Genomic DNA, 11,984 nt, shown 5'->3' with positions numbered 1-11,984 from the left:
ACAAAGCCTGAGCTTCAGCCTGCTAATGCTTCAGGAATTCCATATGGCAAGACATGAATTCAGCACAACAAATGTTTGTCTCGGTCCTGGCTGCTCTGGCTGCATTTAAGCAAATGTGATTAAACAACACAGAGAGACAGGAGATTCTGTAAGTCATGTGTTTCCAGAGGCATCAGTCTTCATGGCACCATGCAAGACTCACTTTGAATGCACAATAGCGACAGCCCTCGTGACTTAGTTATCTGCTACTTGCCTGCTTTTTCTGGTGAAAAGCTTAAACAGTTGCACCCTTATGACTTGAATACTCAAACCGTAGATTGCTGGATTAAGAATGGGTGGAAAAATCAAAAAGTACAGAGATAAAAACAACTTGGTTTGGTAAGGCAGGTAACCAATATTGAATCGACTTTGTGCTATTTCAAAAAAGCACCCGATAGCATAGTTAGTAATTGCAAGCAGGTGGGGGGTACAAGTCCGGAGGGCTTTGAGGTTGGATTTACTGAACGACAAAACACATATTCTCAGGATGTGTGTATATGAATAAAAGATCATGATAATCTGTGGAAGTGTATACAGAGGCACAGATAGAAGGCCAACTATACTAACAATATATGTATCTGTACAGGCAAGTTTCACCAGTAAGTAATTCAAACAGTACACCTTTTCTATGGTTTTCTCACAAAACTGCAGCTGAAGAGTGAAAATTAGAACAATGAGAAATGCCAGCATGGGGTAGAGCCACGTAAAAACAATAAGCTTAGCCACTCTCTGTGACATGATTGCATGATAGTGCAGTGGATAGCAAACAGCCACATACCTGTCGTAACTCATCGCTGCTAGAATTGTGAATTCAATGATGGCATATGTGTGTATAGCATAGATCTGTGTCTGGCAGAACGGTAGAGATATCTCATAGGAGCGGGACAGTATGTTACCCAGCATTGCTGGCAGCAAAGCAGTGCTTCCGAACAGACTGTTCACAGCCAAGTTACACAGCAACATATACATTGGCTCATGCAGAGATTTTTCACGATAGACCACCCCGATTAGCGTGACATTTTCAGCAACTATGGCTATGTATACAATCAGGAACACACAGAAGTACAGTGGCTTCAGGTCCTCCATTCCATAGTAATCTGCTAGATAAAAAGACGTCACTTCAGAGAAATTCCTCATGCTGACACAAATGTACCTTAAAGCATTTGAGAAATCCAGAATATATTGTACAACCTAAGGGGGAAATAAATGTTACCGTTACCTTTGTGTACAGCCCCCCCCCCTCCCCCAAAACCTGCATTTAGCTGCACTGAGCAGATTTAATACTCTTTACACTTCCCCTGTTAAATGAAGTCATGTGGTCTGACCAATGATTTCACAGGATTCGTATGTCAAGTCCTGCATTTCCACAGGGTGAGAGCGTTGCAACATGAGCTTGTTTGATTTCTGCAATGCAAACAAATATCAAAACCTCACACATTGCCTATGCTACTGGAGATGATAATGTTAGTTCCAATAATTTGGCAAAGTGTATATTGCAGGTGAAATCAATTTGATCTAGTATATTGAAATATGATTGAACAGAACCAACATAAACATCACCAACTGACTGATAAACAACAGTTTCATTGAGAAATATATCTTGAAGTACCTTGACGTTGCCATTTAATGGCTGCAAAGTTGATGATGATATTTTCACCAAACACACAGGAAGGCTGACAGGAATGAGGCATTTTTCCTTTAAGCCTTAGAGGCTGAATCTCATCTACATTATGGTCAGTTAAAGCTGGTTAAAACACCACAACCCACACATTGACTGGACCAGGGGTAGCATAATTGAATGGTCTCCCCTGTGTCATTCCACACGTCTCCAGTCAGCCGTGCATCCTCCTGCTGACCTTTCGTTCTCTCCCAGGACTGAACACCCTGACCTGAACTGCTATACCTCTCAAGTGTCATCACTGGGCCACAGTTGGGCCTATGACTGCAATTAATTTGCTTCCTGGAGCCCCTTTACCTGTTATCACATCCTGAAAGAGCAAGCATGGAAAAATACATTGTCATGAGTCCTTAGCAGCCAGTTTAATACACCCTTCATCATCCCCTGTAGGAGCTGGGTTCTTTATTGTGGCCAAGAAGGACAAAAGTCTTCCTCCCTGCACAGACTTTTGGGGCTTAAATTATGTCATGATTAAGAACAAATATCCATTTGCACTCATTAACTCTGCTTTTGAGCCTCTTCAGGGGTGCTACCATCTTCACTAAGATGGATCTCTGCAAAGCATACCATCTGGTCCAAATCCAAGAAGGGGATGAATGGAAAACAGCCTTCAACTCTCCCCTTGGACATTTTGAGTATTTACTAATGCCTTTTGGACTCACAAATGCACCTGGTATATTTCAGGCTCTTGTCAGTGGCGTACTCAGAGACTTCCTGAACCGATTTGTTTTTGTCTACAGCGCTGATGAAAGCAGAAACAACCTTGGTATGACACCATAGAGTGTGTGCAACAGTGATGGGTAGCACGGCTGTATGATGATACAATTGTATGTGTGCCACTGACCAGAGTGTGTTCAGTAAACTTAATTTTTAATTTGTCTCGTGCAGAAACACCACAGCACCCCAAATACACAGTAAAGACATTTGTATTTTACACTTTTTGTACTTTTGCACTAATTGTACTTTTAGTTTTTGAACAACAGTTATTAGAATATTTGATCTTGAGCATGATTGTGTTTCCTACAGCCAGTGCACAGCTGCAGCCCCTCCAAAGAGGTCATACATTAAGCAGAAGGAAATTCGAACTGTTGATCACTCCTACAGAAAAATGAGCCTTTTTTTAACGAATCCCCTTTCGATCACTCTTTTCTGACAACAATATTGATGATAACCTGTGTTTACACTTTCATCACAGTTACGCCAAGACCCTATATTCTCCAGGTATTGTTTACACGTCAGGTATGGTCTCCCTCTCATTATGAAGCGGTTCCTAATTGCTTCCAAAGGGATGTTAAACTCTGACCACTAATGAGCATATTTATCCATGTATCTATTTCCTGGTTACCCTTGCTAATTCACAAAACAATGATAAAGAATTCAAAATAGTGACATACATGTTTAACAGTGTTGAAACAAGTGTTTTTCTCAACTTACACCAAAAAGTGTCAGCAACAACTCTTGTTCTTCTTCTCCTTGTGCTTCTGTACAAAATGTATTTTTAATATCTTTTAACACAGACCATCCATACTGACAGCTGTTTGATCTCAGTTAAAAAACTTTAGTCTCTTTGCGCAGCATCTGTTCACGGCAGAGGCAAAAAGCACAAAATGTGTCCAGCTTTGTTAAACATGTTTAGGCCTACATGCACACACCCTACAAACTACCACTAACTACTGACACATCCATTCAGCATAGCCTTAGTGGCTTGCAGTGAACTCTGTATTTGAAGTATAACCCACTCATTTCAAGTTTTGGCCCTGACATGATGTGACTGATGTAGTGTGCTGCAGGACACTCTGACCCGATCGCAGACATTTGAGATGCGTCGCCTGCTTCTCAGGTTGATAACCTCTTGGCAGATCCTGTCAACGTAGCACAGGTATTATCCACATGTGTCATATTTGAAGTGGATTAATTGAATCTGGGTGACTACCTGGCCTTGTAAGTAATCTGACAATGTGTGTTTTTGTTTTTTTCCACTCCTCCAACACTCTTTCTATCATTTATTTCAATGCACATGTGGAGTGAGTCTGTTGAATTTCAACTGAATGACATTTTGGATTTACACTCAGTTCATTTTTGCTTCATTCGTTATTTTAGAACATGAACAGCTTTAGATGCTAGTCAGGAAACGTACATGAGCTTCCCCTTTGGTTTGTTAGTGTGATACGTGATCTGAGACAGATGATGCAAAGGTTACTGCAGACTGTTATGTGTTCAGAAAAAAGACATGTAAGTGGTAACTTAGCTGTAGCTGATACTGACAGTGCATGAGCCTGTGTTAAACTGCACCATAATGCTTGATGGCAGGTGTTTTCAGGCTTTGAATTTAAGATGATGCAAATTAGTCTTTATGATGCAACTACACGACAGTTAAAGTAGTAAAGGTACATATGAAGTATGAATGTATATAAATAAAGCATAAATAAACTCCTTGCCTTGCTAAAAATGTTATGGCGGCAGCAAAATGGTTGAATCTTGGCAGCCAGTGACACTAAAACTGCATAAAAGTGATTTAAAGTATTTATTATTATATATTGTTTGCCAGATCAAGATCTCATTCAACTGGGATGTTACAGGTGATCTTAGTTCAACAGCAAAAAATGTATAAAATGCAAAATACAGTTTTGATCATATAAACACATAAAGTATATTCATGCACTTATTCGTGTGCTGGGTTTAGTGATAACATAATGAATGCAAAAAGTTGAAAATATTTTCTTTTATATAAGGCACAGGGCACAATTATGTTGTCTGAACAAATGTAACAAATACAGTGCAGCAAATGACAAGCAAACATCAGGTGAAATAAAAATTAAGAGGACATGTGATGAATTGGTGATTCCAACTTTGTGCATTTGGTCTGAAACTTTCTGTCTCTATTAAAGGTTTTAAAACCTTTCACAATATGATTTTAAACTTTATAGATGTGAAAAGTGCAGAAGGGAAGGATACACAAAAACCTGAGAGGATGGATAGAAACTCGCGAAGGTCTCACTGACGCTATGTGTAACTACAACTGTCAAATTTTGCCAAAGTGCCTTTTACCAATTACATCATGATCCTCCTAAAAACCTTTTTTTGTTTTGTCAGCGTGCGTCTTTGATGGAAGGTAATCACTTTCTCAGAATCAGAATCACTGAGCATCCGAATTTCTGATATTTGAAGGCAAGTCACATTTGCAATATTACGCAAACACAAAGACGTGCAGTAGATAATGACTAAAAACCACAATCATGCCTTATTGCTAAATACAAAAAAGAGAATTCAGTCCTGTACAGAAAATATCATATATTCTACATCTTTCATACTTATTCTTGAAACTGAGAAGTTTTGCTACCTTAAATGTGACTTAACACAAACACATTTAATATCATTACATTACAACAGTAAATCATATTCAAGTGCAGGTGAAGACTCAGTGGCAGGAAAAAAGGGCAGCAAAGGTTCAGGGAATCAAGATGGCCACTTCATAAAGAGCAGTGGTACTGAAAAATATTATTGTCACATGAACTTGAATACAATACAATCTAAGTATCAGAGAAAAAAGAGTCTTGCCCTGAGCACAGTGTCTGAAACACAATGATTGTGAATGTCACTGCAGTGTAAAAGAAACAAGTGTCTTTTAAGATGCAGTCACTGGCTTCATTAACTTTGCTGGTAGGATCTTGTACCGAATAAACATTTTCAGGATATGAACTCTTACTGTCTGAGTACCAAGTCCATACAGCACTGGGTTGGTAATTGGTGGAATGATGACGAAGTATAAAGACAGGAAGATACGTGCTTCAACAGCCACATGATTCATGTTGAATCTAGATTGGATAATCTCAAATAAAGAACCAATGGTGTAGTTTAGCAAAGACAATAAATGCGGGATGCATGTTTTCAGAGCATTGCCCTTGGACTCTCTTGATAACTTCTGACACACTCTTGCAATTTGGGCATAAGAGAAAACAATCATCACTAACTGAGGCACCATAAAAAGCAGAATAAGTACAAGTCCCACAATATTTATGTACAGTGTATTTGAACATGAATTTTTGACCAGCTCCATGTTCACGCAGTATAATTTTGGCATAGTTTTTCTACAGAAGCTCAGCTGTAAGGTTAGAGAGTAATAACAGCCAAACAAAATAAACGGGTACAGAGCTGCTAGTGCAACAAGCTTCGCTGTCTTTGAATTGGACATGATGCTGTGGTAATGTAGTGGGTCACAGATAGCAGCATATCTGTCGTATCCCATAACGGCTAAAACACAAAACTCAGCACTTGCATATGTGTGTAGGAAAAAGACTTGAGCCATACACCACTCCACAGGTATCTCATATGTCTCGGATAGGAGCACAGACATAATTGCAGGTAACAATGCAGTGCTGCCATATATTTCATTGATGGATAACATGCACATGAACACATTCATAGGTTGATGCAACTCTTTGTTTTGGTGTATGACAGTGATGAGCAGTGAGTTCAAAGTGATAGTAGTAAGATACAGCAGGAGGAATACGGTAAACATCCCATGTTTGTAGTTTTCCATAGCAGCATATGCAGTCATTGTAAATGTTAGTGCTGTTGTGTTGTCCATCCTTCAGTTCAATCCTGAAAAGAAAAAGACTTTGACTGCATTATACGGTACACATTTCGAAATAAGCTCAGGAGAATCACACAGAAATAGGAAATGCAATGCTTTGATGGCGCTAAAAAGAGAAGTAAAAAGAAAGTACTAATGAGTAGACCATGCCAAACATGCATGCAAATGCAAAGCATTTGAGTCTTAGTTGCAGGCAAAGGTTGCTCAGCTATAAACCAATTAACGACAGGCTCAGAGTACAGAAACACACATTCAGAAACTCTTGTGGAGTTCAGTTACCTGAGTGGTCGTCCTTCTCTCCATGCAGCAGAGTGCGCCTCCCAAGCTTGTGTCGCCCTTTAATGTTTCTCAAGGTGGACTAGTTTTGTTACCATGGTTACCAAAGTGTGTTACTTCTCTTGAACTCCATCACAATCGCAAACATGTGAAGAAAAGACAAAACAGACTGACCTTCTTTGCAAAGGGCAGCACATATGACTAATATGATAGATCTTAACGATCTAAAGTCTAATATGCTTAATAGGAGCTGCAGTTCAGACTGTACATTTCATTCAGACGTGCCTTTAGTGGTTCATAGGTGGTTACAGACACCTGAACATTGTGTGTGCGTGTGTGTTGGGCTGGTGTGTTGACTGAGCACGATTTTCCTAAAGGTCTGAAGGATTCAAAACTGACCACTGACCTGCAGATCCAGAAAAACTAAAGGCAAAAATTAGGCCTTTAGGCTGTGCTTTCTCCAAAACACGTGAAAGCACACATACAACCAATCAATGCAGCTCATTTTCCCTAAACACCGCAAAAAATTGGTTTTTGCACACATAAATGCACAATTTCTGGGACATTTGAGATGAATACTGAAAAAATAGATTAGTGGTTCTCAAAGTGAGGTCCAGGGACCAACAGTGGTCCCTGAAAGCCCAGGCCTATCAATAATCGTTGTTGTAAATATGTTGCCTGTCCGCAAGTCCTGCCCCTGCCTGCGTGAGAGGGAAGTCAGAAAGCATCGACTTGCATCAAAAGTTCTTAGGGCCAGACAATTAGCTTCGTGAAAGGATAGTGCAGCTGCTATAAACGTATCATGGGTGGTGAATTCATCCATTGATGTAATTCAATTCTCGGATCACGAGGAGCTACCCAGAACAGGTATGACCACATGGATATGTGTCTGTAAGCTACAAAGGCTCATAGAAGAAAGGGAAAGTGTGGTGAAAAAGATGATGTTTAACCTTTGGACATCACAATTTGGGTTGTCTAGACCTAGTATTGTGGTCTAGACAACAGTTTTGCTCTACAAGGGCCTGGTGTCCACATACGAGGACATCATACTGCGAATGATAATAATAATAATAATTATATATATATATGTGTGTGTGTGTGTGTGTGTGTGTGTGTGTGTGTGTATATATATATATATATACTGATAATTCTTTGTTTTTACACTTATCAGGTCCCAATCAGCCCAAATAGCAAAGGGAAATTAAAAATGCATGCCATGCAACAGTTTGGGTCTTAAATGTCTTTTGTTTTTTGAAAGAGCAGATAGATAGATAGATAGATAGATACTTTATTCATCCCCAAATTTTCCTGAATGTTACGATGTCTCTCACATTTGAAACTTCTCTGTGTGACTTCTGCTCATCAAATAAATGAGGAAACTATTCATTGTTTATTCCAATGCCACAAAATGTCTGAAAAATCTATTTTCTGTGTCAAGGTGCAGTATGGGGTCACTAGCAAGCACTGCTACTGTGTTGAAAGATTTTCAGGACTGATGACGCAAGCCGTAACTGGATAAACACACTCATTAGAGGCCATTAGTCCACTTTGTGTTTCCATTCCTCTAGAAAGCAATTAGCCACCACTGTTTTGCCACAGGTAAGTCCTCTCTGGACAGCACCTTGAGAATAGAGACAAGAAATGAGAGATAAACAGTAATGACTTCCCTTTGGAGAACACTGATGCAACACTGATGAAACCGTGTCTGAAGGATCATGACCTTTGAGCCAAAGCAAAGCACAGCAATCATTTGTTCAGGCATTTATTTCTGTGGATCTCTGCAAACTAGTTTATGCACACCACCCAATCACACTTCATTTACATTTAAAATAGCTTTATTTTGTTTGACATCTAATGTATGAATTCAAATTAACTTGAGCCAACAGCTGTAATTTCTAACCGCATGCATAAGGGTAGAAAAACACCAAATATGGCTGAACAGAAGTGCTGCTTTCTATTCATTTTCTATGAGAAGAAGCGAATCATTCATTAGGAGTACAGTGAAGTGGCCAGTGGTGCGTTAGGGGCAGGTAGTGCAGAGGGCAAAGTTAAGATAGATGAACTGAACGGTGCTTTGCAGGGGTGGGACAGATGGGCCTGTCAACCAATCACACCTGGGCTCAACCTATATTATAGATAATGTAAACTTGACCAGTATTTCACATGTGAATCTCCAGTCAGATTCAGCTCCTCTACTTTAGTGGTGGCCCTAAACAACAACAATGTAAGTGAAAGCAGTAGTAAACTGCATTTGGTTTATTAATATGATTTATCTGCTTCTCAACACTGAGGCAGTGACTGTGGCTCAGAATTAGACTTATTCATAAATTAAATCTACTCAAATGCGTGGCTTTTTAGTAATGGTCAACTATATAAGCTTACAGTGACCTAAACCGTGTCATCTGCTTTTGGTTGCGACAGGCCCCTCAAAGGAGCCCCCATCTAACCCCAGGCTAACCAATGGTGCACTTCTCATAGCTCTGTGTTTATTTCAATTCATTTGGTTTAACATGTGCATGCAGACAGACACTGTCGACTTCATGAGGACAAACATTGTCCATCACAGTCTCACTGAAAGTCGTTCTCTGCTAACTTTTTTGCATTTGTTTTTCCCTTCATCCTCCATGTTTTCCTCTGACAGGCTCATCTGAGATAAGACACTCCTTCTTGACATCTGGCAACCACTCAGTATTATCAAATCAGTTATTCAAGCCTTCAATCATTTGTCTTAAAGATGGTAATTTATTTATTCTGGGAAAGGTTTCCATGCTGAACCTGGAATTAAAATGCTAATGCAGTTTTCTGCCTAGCATGGAAAATGCTGGCCTCTGTGCTCATGCCCTCAGTGTCAGAAAGCAACGAGGGTTAAGGATGTGCATGTGTTTTAAATCAGAGGAAAAACCACGTTTCTTGGCCATGTTTACCTCTTGTCTCATGACTATACTCGGTCACGAGTTGGGCACACTGATGCAGGTTTCTCAAATGTGATTAAGAAACGTCCTCTCAAGGATTCTTATAATTCCATAATACAAAACCTAGTGACCAGTGCGCTGCTTTATATTATCTTCTCTCCTCCCCTCTGACCAAAATATAAACACACTCGGGCCAAATCCTCATTTTGGAGCATCAGTATCAGACGCAGGGATGGCTTGTTACCGTGTGGTTGCTTTGGCGCTCTTGGTTGTCCTACTGCTTAATGGTGAGTCTTGATATAATATCTCTGCGTGTTTTTTCACCTCAAAACTGGACGATTTTTCCTTCTAGAGCTTAGAATTACAGGTTTTATCATTTCACGGCAAAAATTTGACATTGAACTTAGCTACAATATTTGCCATCTTTACAGTTGTGGAGAATGAGGCTGCATCGTTCCCCTGGTCTTGCCCCAGTCTAAGTGGAGTGTGTAGGAAGGTTTGCCTCCCAACAGAACTGTTCTTTGGACCTCTGGGCTGTGGAAAAGGCTTCTTGTAAGTTTTGATGTCCAGACACAGTATGTGAATATATTGCTTATGTTAATTTGCTAATACATGGTTTCCTGTTTATTCTCAGATGCTGTGTGTCTCACTTTCTATGAGAGCTGAACGTCATGAGATAGACATGCATGTGAGGTTCAGCCACTCTATGATGAGACAGACAGAAGACCTTTCAAATGTTAAATGAACTGCTTTTAGTGTCTTTTCTTTTTTTTCTTTTTAATAAATTTAATACCGCTAAAATGGAGATTAATTAAAAAAATACTAAAAACTTTCTTGCTTGTTTGTATTTTTTACATGTAACAATGGATTTTTATTGAAAATCATACATTTTCTACTTGGTTAACAGCCCTTAGTCTTTCATAAGTTGTGTTTGTACACGCTGAACATGTTGCTGGGCAGAAAGCCTGCCACTTGTATGGCAAATTGCATCTAATTTAATTTAATTTCATGAGATGCATGTTTGTTGACGGAAGAATGCAAGGGCATTGTACTCTTATGTACAAGGAAAAATAAGTGGAGAGCCAGAGCTGAATGCGTTACAGGCCCATGACACAGAGTGCACTACACTCTCTACCGTGCAAAAGGACCAGTGTTTGGTTCTCATAATTCATCATCAGTTCATAAATTCACATTCTTAAACCAAAGACAGAATTATTTTGGTTGAGTTCACTCTGAATTTCACCTTGGAATCCATTCATTTTCCATTGTACAAGCTGGAATCCAGAGTGGTCTCATTGAAATCACAATTTTGCTTCTTCAGCTTAAGAGTAATGTATTAAAAATGTAAAATTATAAGGTGAAGAAAACTCAAATGTATTTTGCTGGTCTGCCCTAAAGCTGCATGCGTGATAGACACATGGCATAGAGAACAGAGTCTCCACTGTGCTATTTACTGTATGTCATCAAAGATTCCAATAAAGGCTCATTCACCTGTCGCATCTGCATTCTGGACTTTTAAGAAAATGCAATTAGTAAAAACAGCTGCAGAAAAAGGAGAGGTTGGCTTGACGTGTTATTTTTACCTCATGTTATCCATTTTAACTCTATTAGAAAAACAGAACAAACAAAAGGACAAACAGCATTAGTGGAAACAGAGGGATATTAAAAGGCCGATGTTTGCTGCTGTTCTCCAACTTGACTAATATCCTGGACATGTCAGTATTGTGCATCATACACTATTGTAGCTGCATTTCCAAAGGGGCCAATAAGAGAAGAAGCAACCCTAAATATCTATACGAGCTGTACGGTGAGTCACATTGTTAAAGATGGCTGCAGCTAAAGGCTCGAATAGGACTGCAGGAAGGGGGAGATGAAAACTTACTGTTAATGAGTTTTTCTAAGTTGACATCACATTTTTATTTGTTTAACATAATCACATATTTTTCCAGAGATCATTACCATAAATGCATATTCATAATTCAAACATCACTATTAGAGACAACAAACATTGTACAGATCTTCAGCTTCAGATCCTTTAATCCTTCTTTTGATTCAGCAGACGATATGCACCCTATGCTGCTGCATGCTGGCAAATTAATTGCTTGAAATCAAATTCAGGTGTTAGATTCGTTTTCATTATGTTTACATATTCATTCTTACATTTTTTTGTGACATGATTGTGTGATGGTACTGTGGAACCCTGTGGGTCAGGGTCTGTGCATACAGCTTTGGGAGCCACAAGGGGGTCTGACTCCCAGATGTAGTAATTAGCCAAAGGCAATTAAAATTAGCCAATGGTGCATGTTGACATACCTGGTAGATTGCAGCACACTGTTTTTCTGTATTGTACACTTTGCTACAAGAAAGACACTGTTCTTTCAATAAAGCACAAGGGAAATATTATTATCTATGTAGCAGTTTCCCCATTCAGGGTAATTGGAGGGTTTAAGTCTTCCTACACATGTAGGGCAGAAGATGTCACTCA

The 11,984-nt window shown here is 39.3% G+C and overlaps 2 protein-coding genes across 2 annotated transcripts; both read right to left on the bottom strand.

The window, feature by feature from the left end:
- Positions 1–234: 234 nt before the first annotated feature.
- LOC143333303 (olfactory receptor 4K15-like) lies at positions 235–1,176 on the bottom strand. The gene has a single exon (XM_076751361.1). It carries the CDS (start codon positions 1,174–1,176, stop codon positions 235–237), a length of 942 nt encoding a protein of 313 aa, XP_076607476.1.
- A 4,166-nt stretch (positions 1,177–5,342) lies between these two features.
- Positions 5,343–6,305, bottom strand: LOC143332367 (olfactory receptor 52D1-like). The gene has a single exon (XM_076749732.1). The coding sequence runs from the start codon at positions 6,303–6,305 to the stop codon at positions 5,343–5,345; it is 963 nt and encodes a 320-aa protein (XP_076605847.1).
- Between the last annotated feature and the right edge of the window lie 5,679 nt (positions 6,306–11,984).

The sequence above is a fragment of the Chaetodon auriga genome, chromosome 15 (genome assembly GCF_051107435.1).
Source record: "Chaetodon auriga isolate fChaAug3 chromosome 15, fChaAug3.hap1, whole genome shotgun sequence".
Taxonomy (NCBI): Eukaryota; Metazoa; Chordata; class Actinopteri; order Chaetodontiformes; family Chaetodontidae; genus Chaetodon; species Chaetodon auriga.
The sequence above is the reverse complement of the archived record's forward strand: the minus strand, read 5'-3'. Positions and strand labels throughout refer to the sequence as shown.

Excerpts from the sequence above, each read along its gene's own strand:
- LOC143333303 (XM_076751361.1), bottom strand. The coding sequence starts at position 1,176 with ATGAGGAATTTCTCTGAAGTGACGTCTTTTTATCTAGCAGATTACTAT.
- LOC143332367 (XM_076749732.1), bottom strand. The coding sequence starts at position 6,305 with ATGGACAACACAACAGCACTAACATTTACAATGACTGCATATGCTGCT.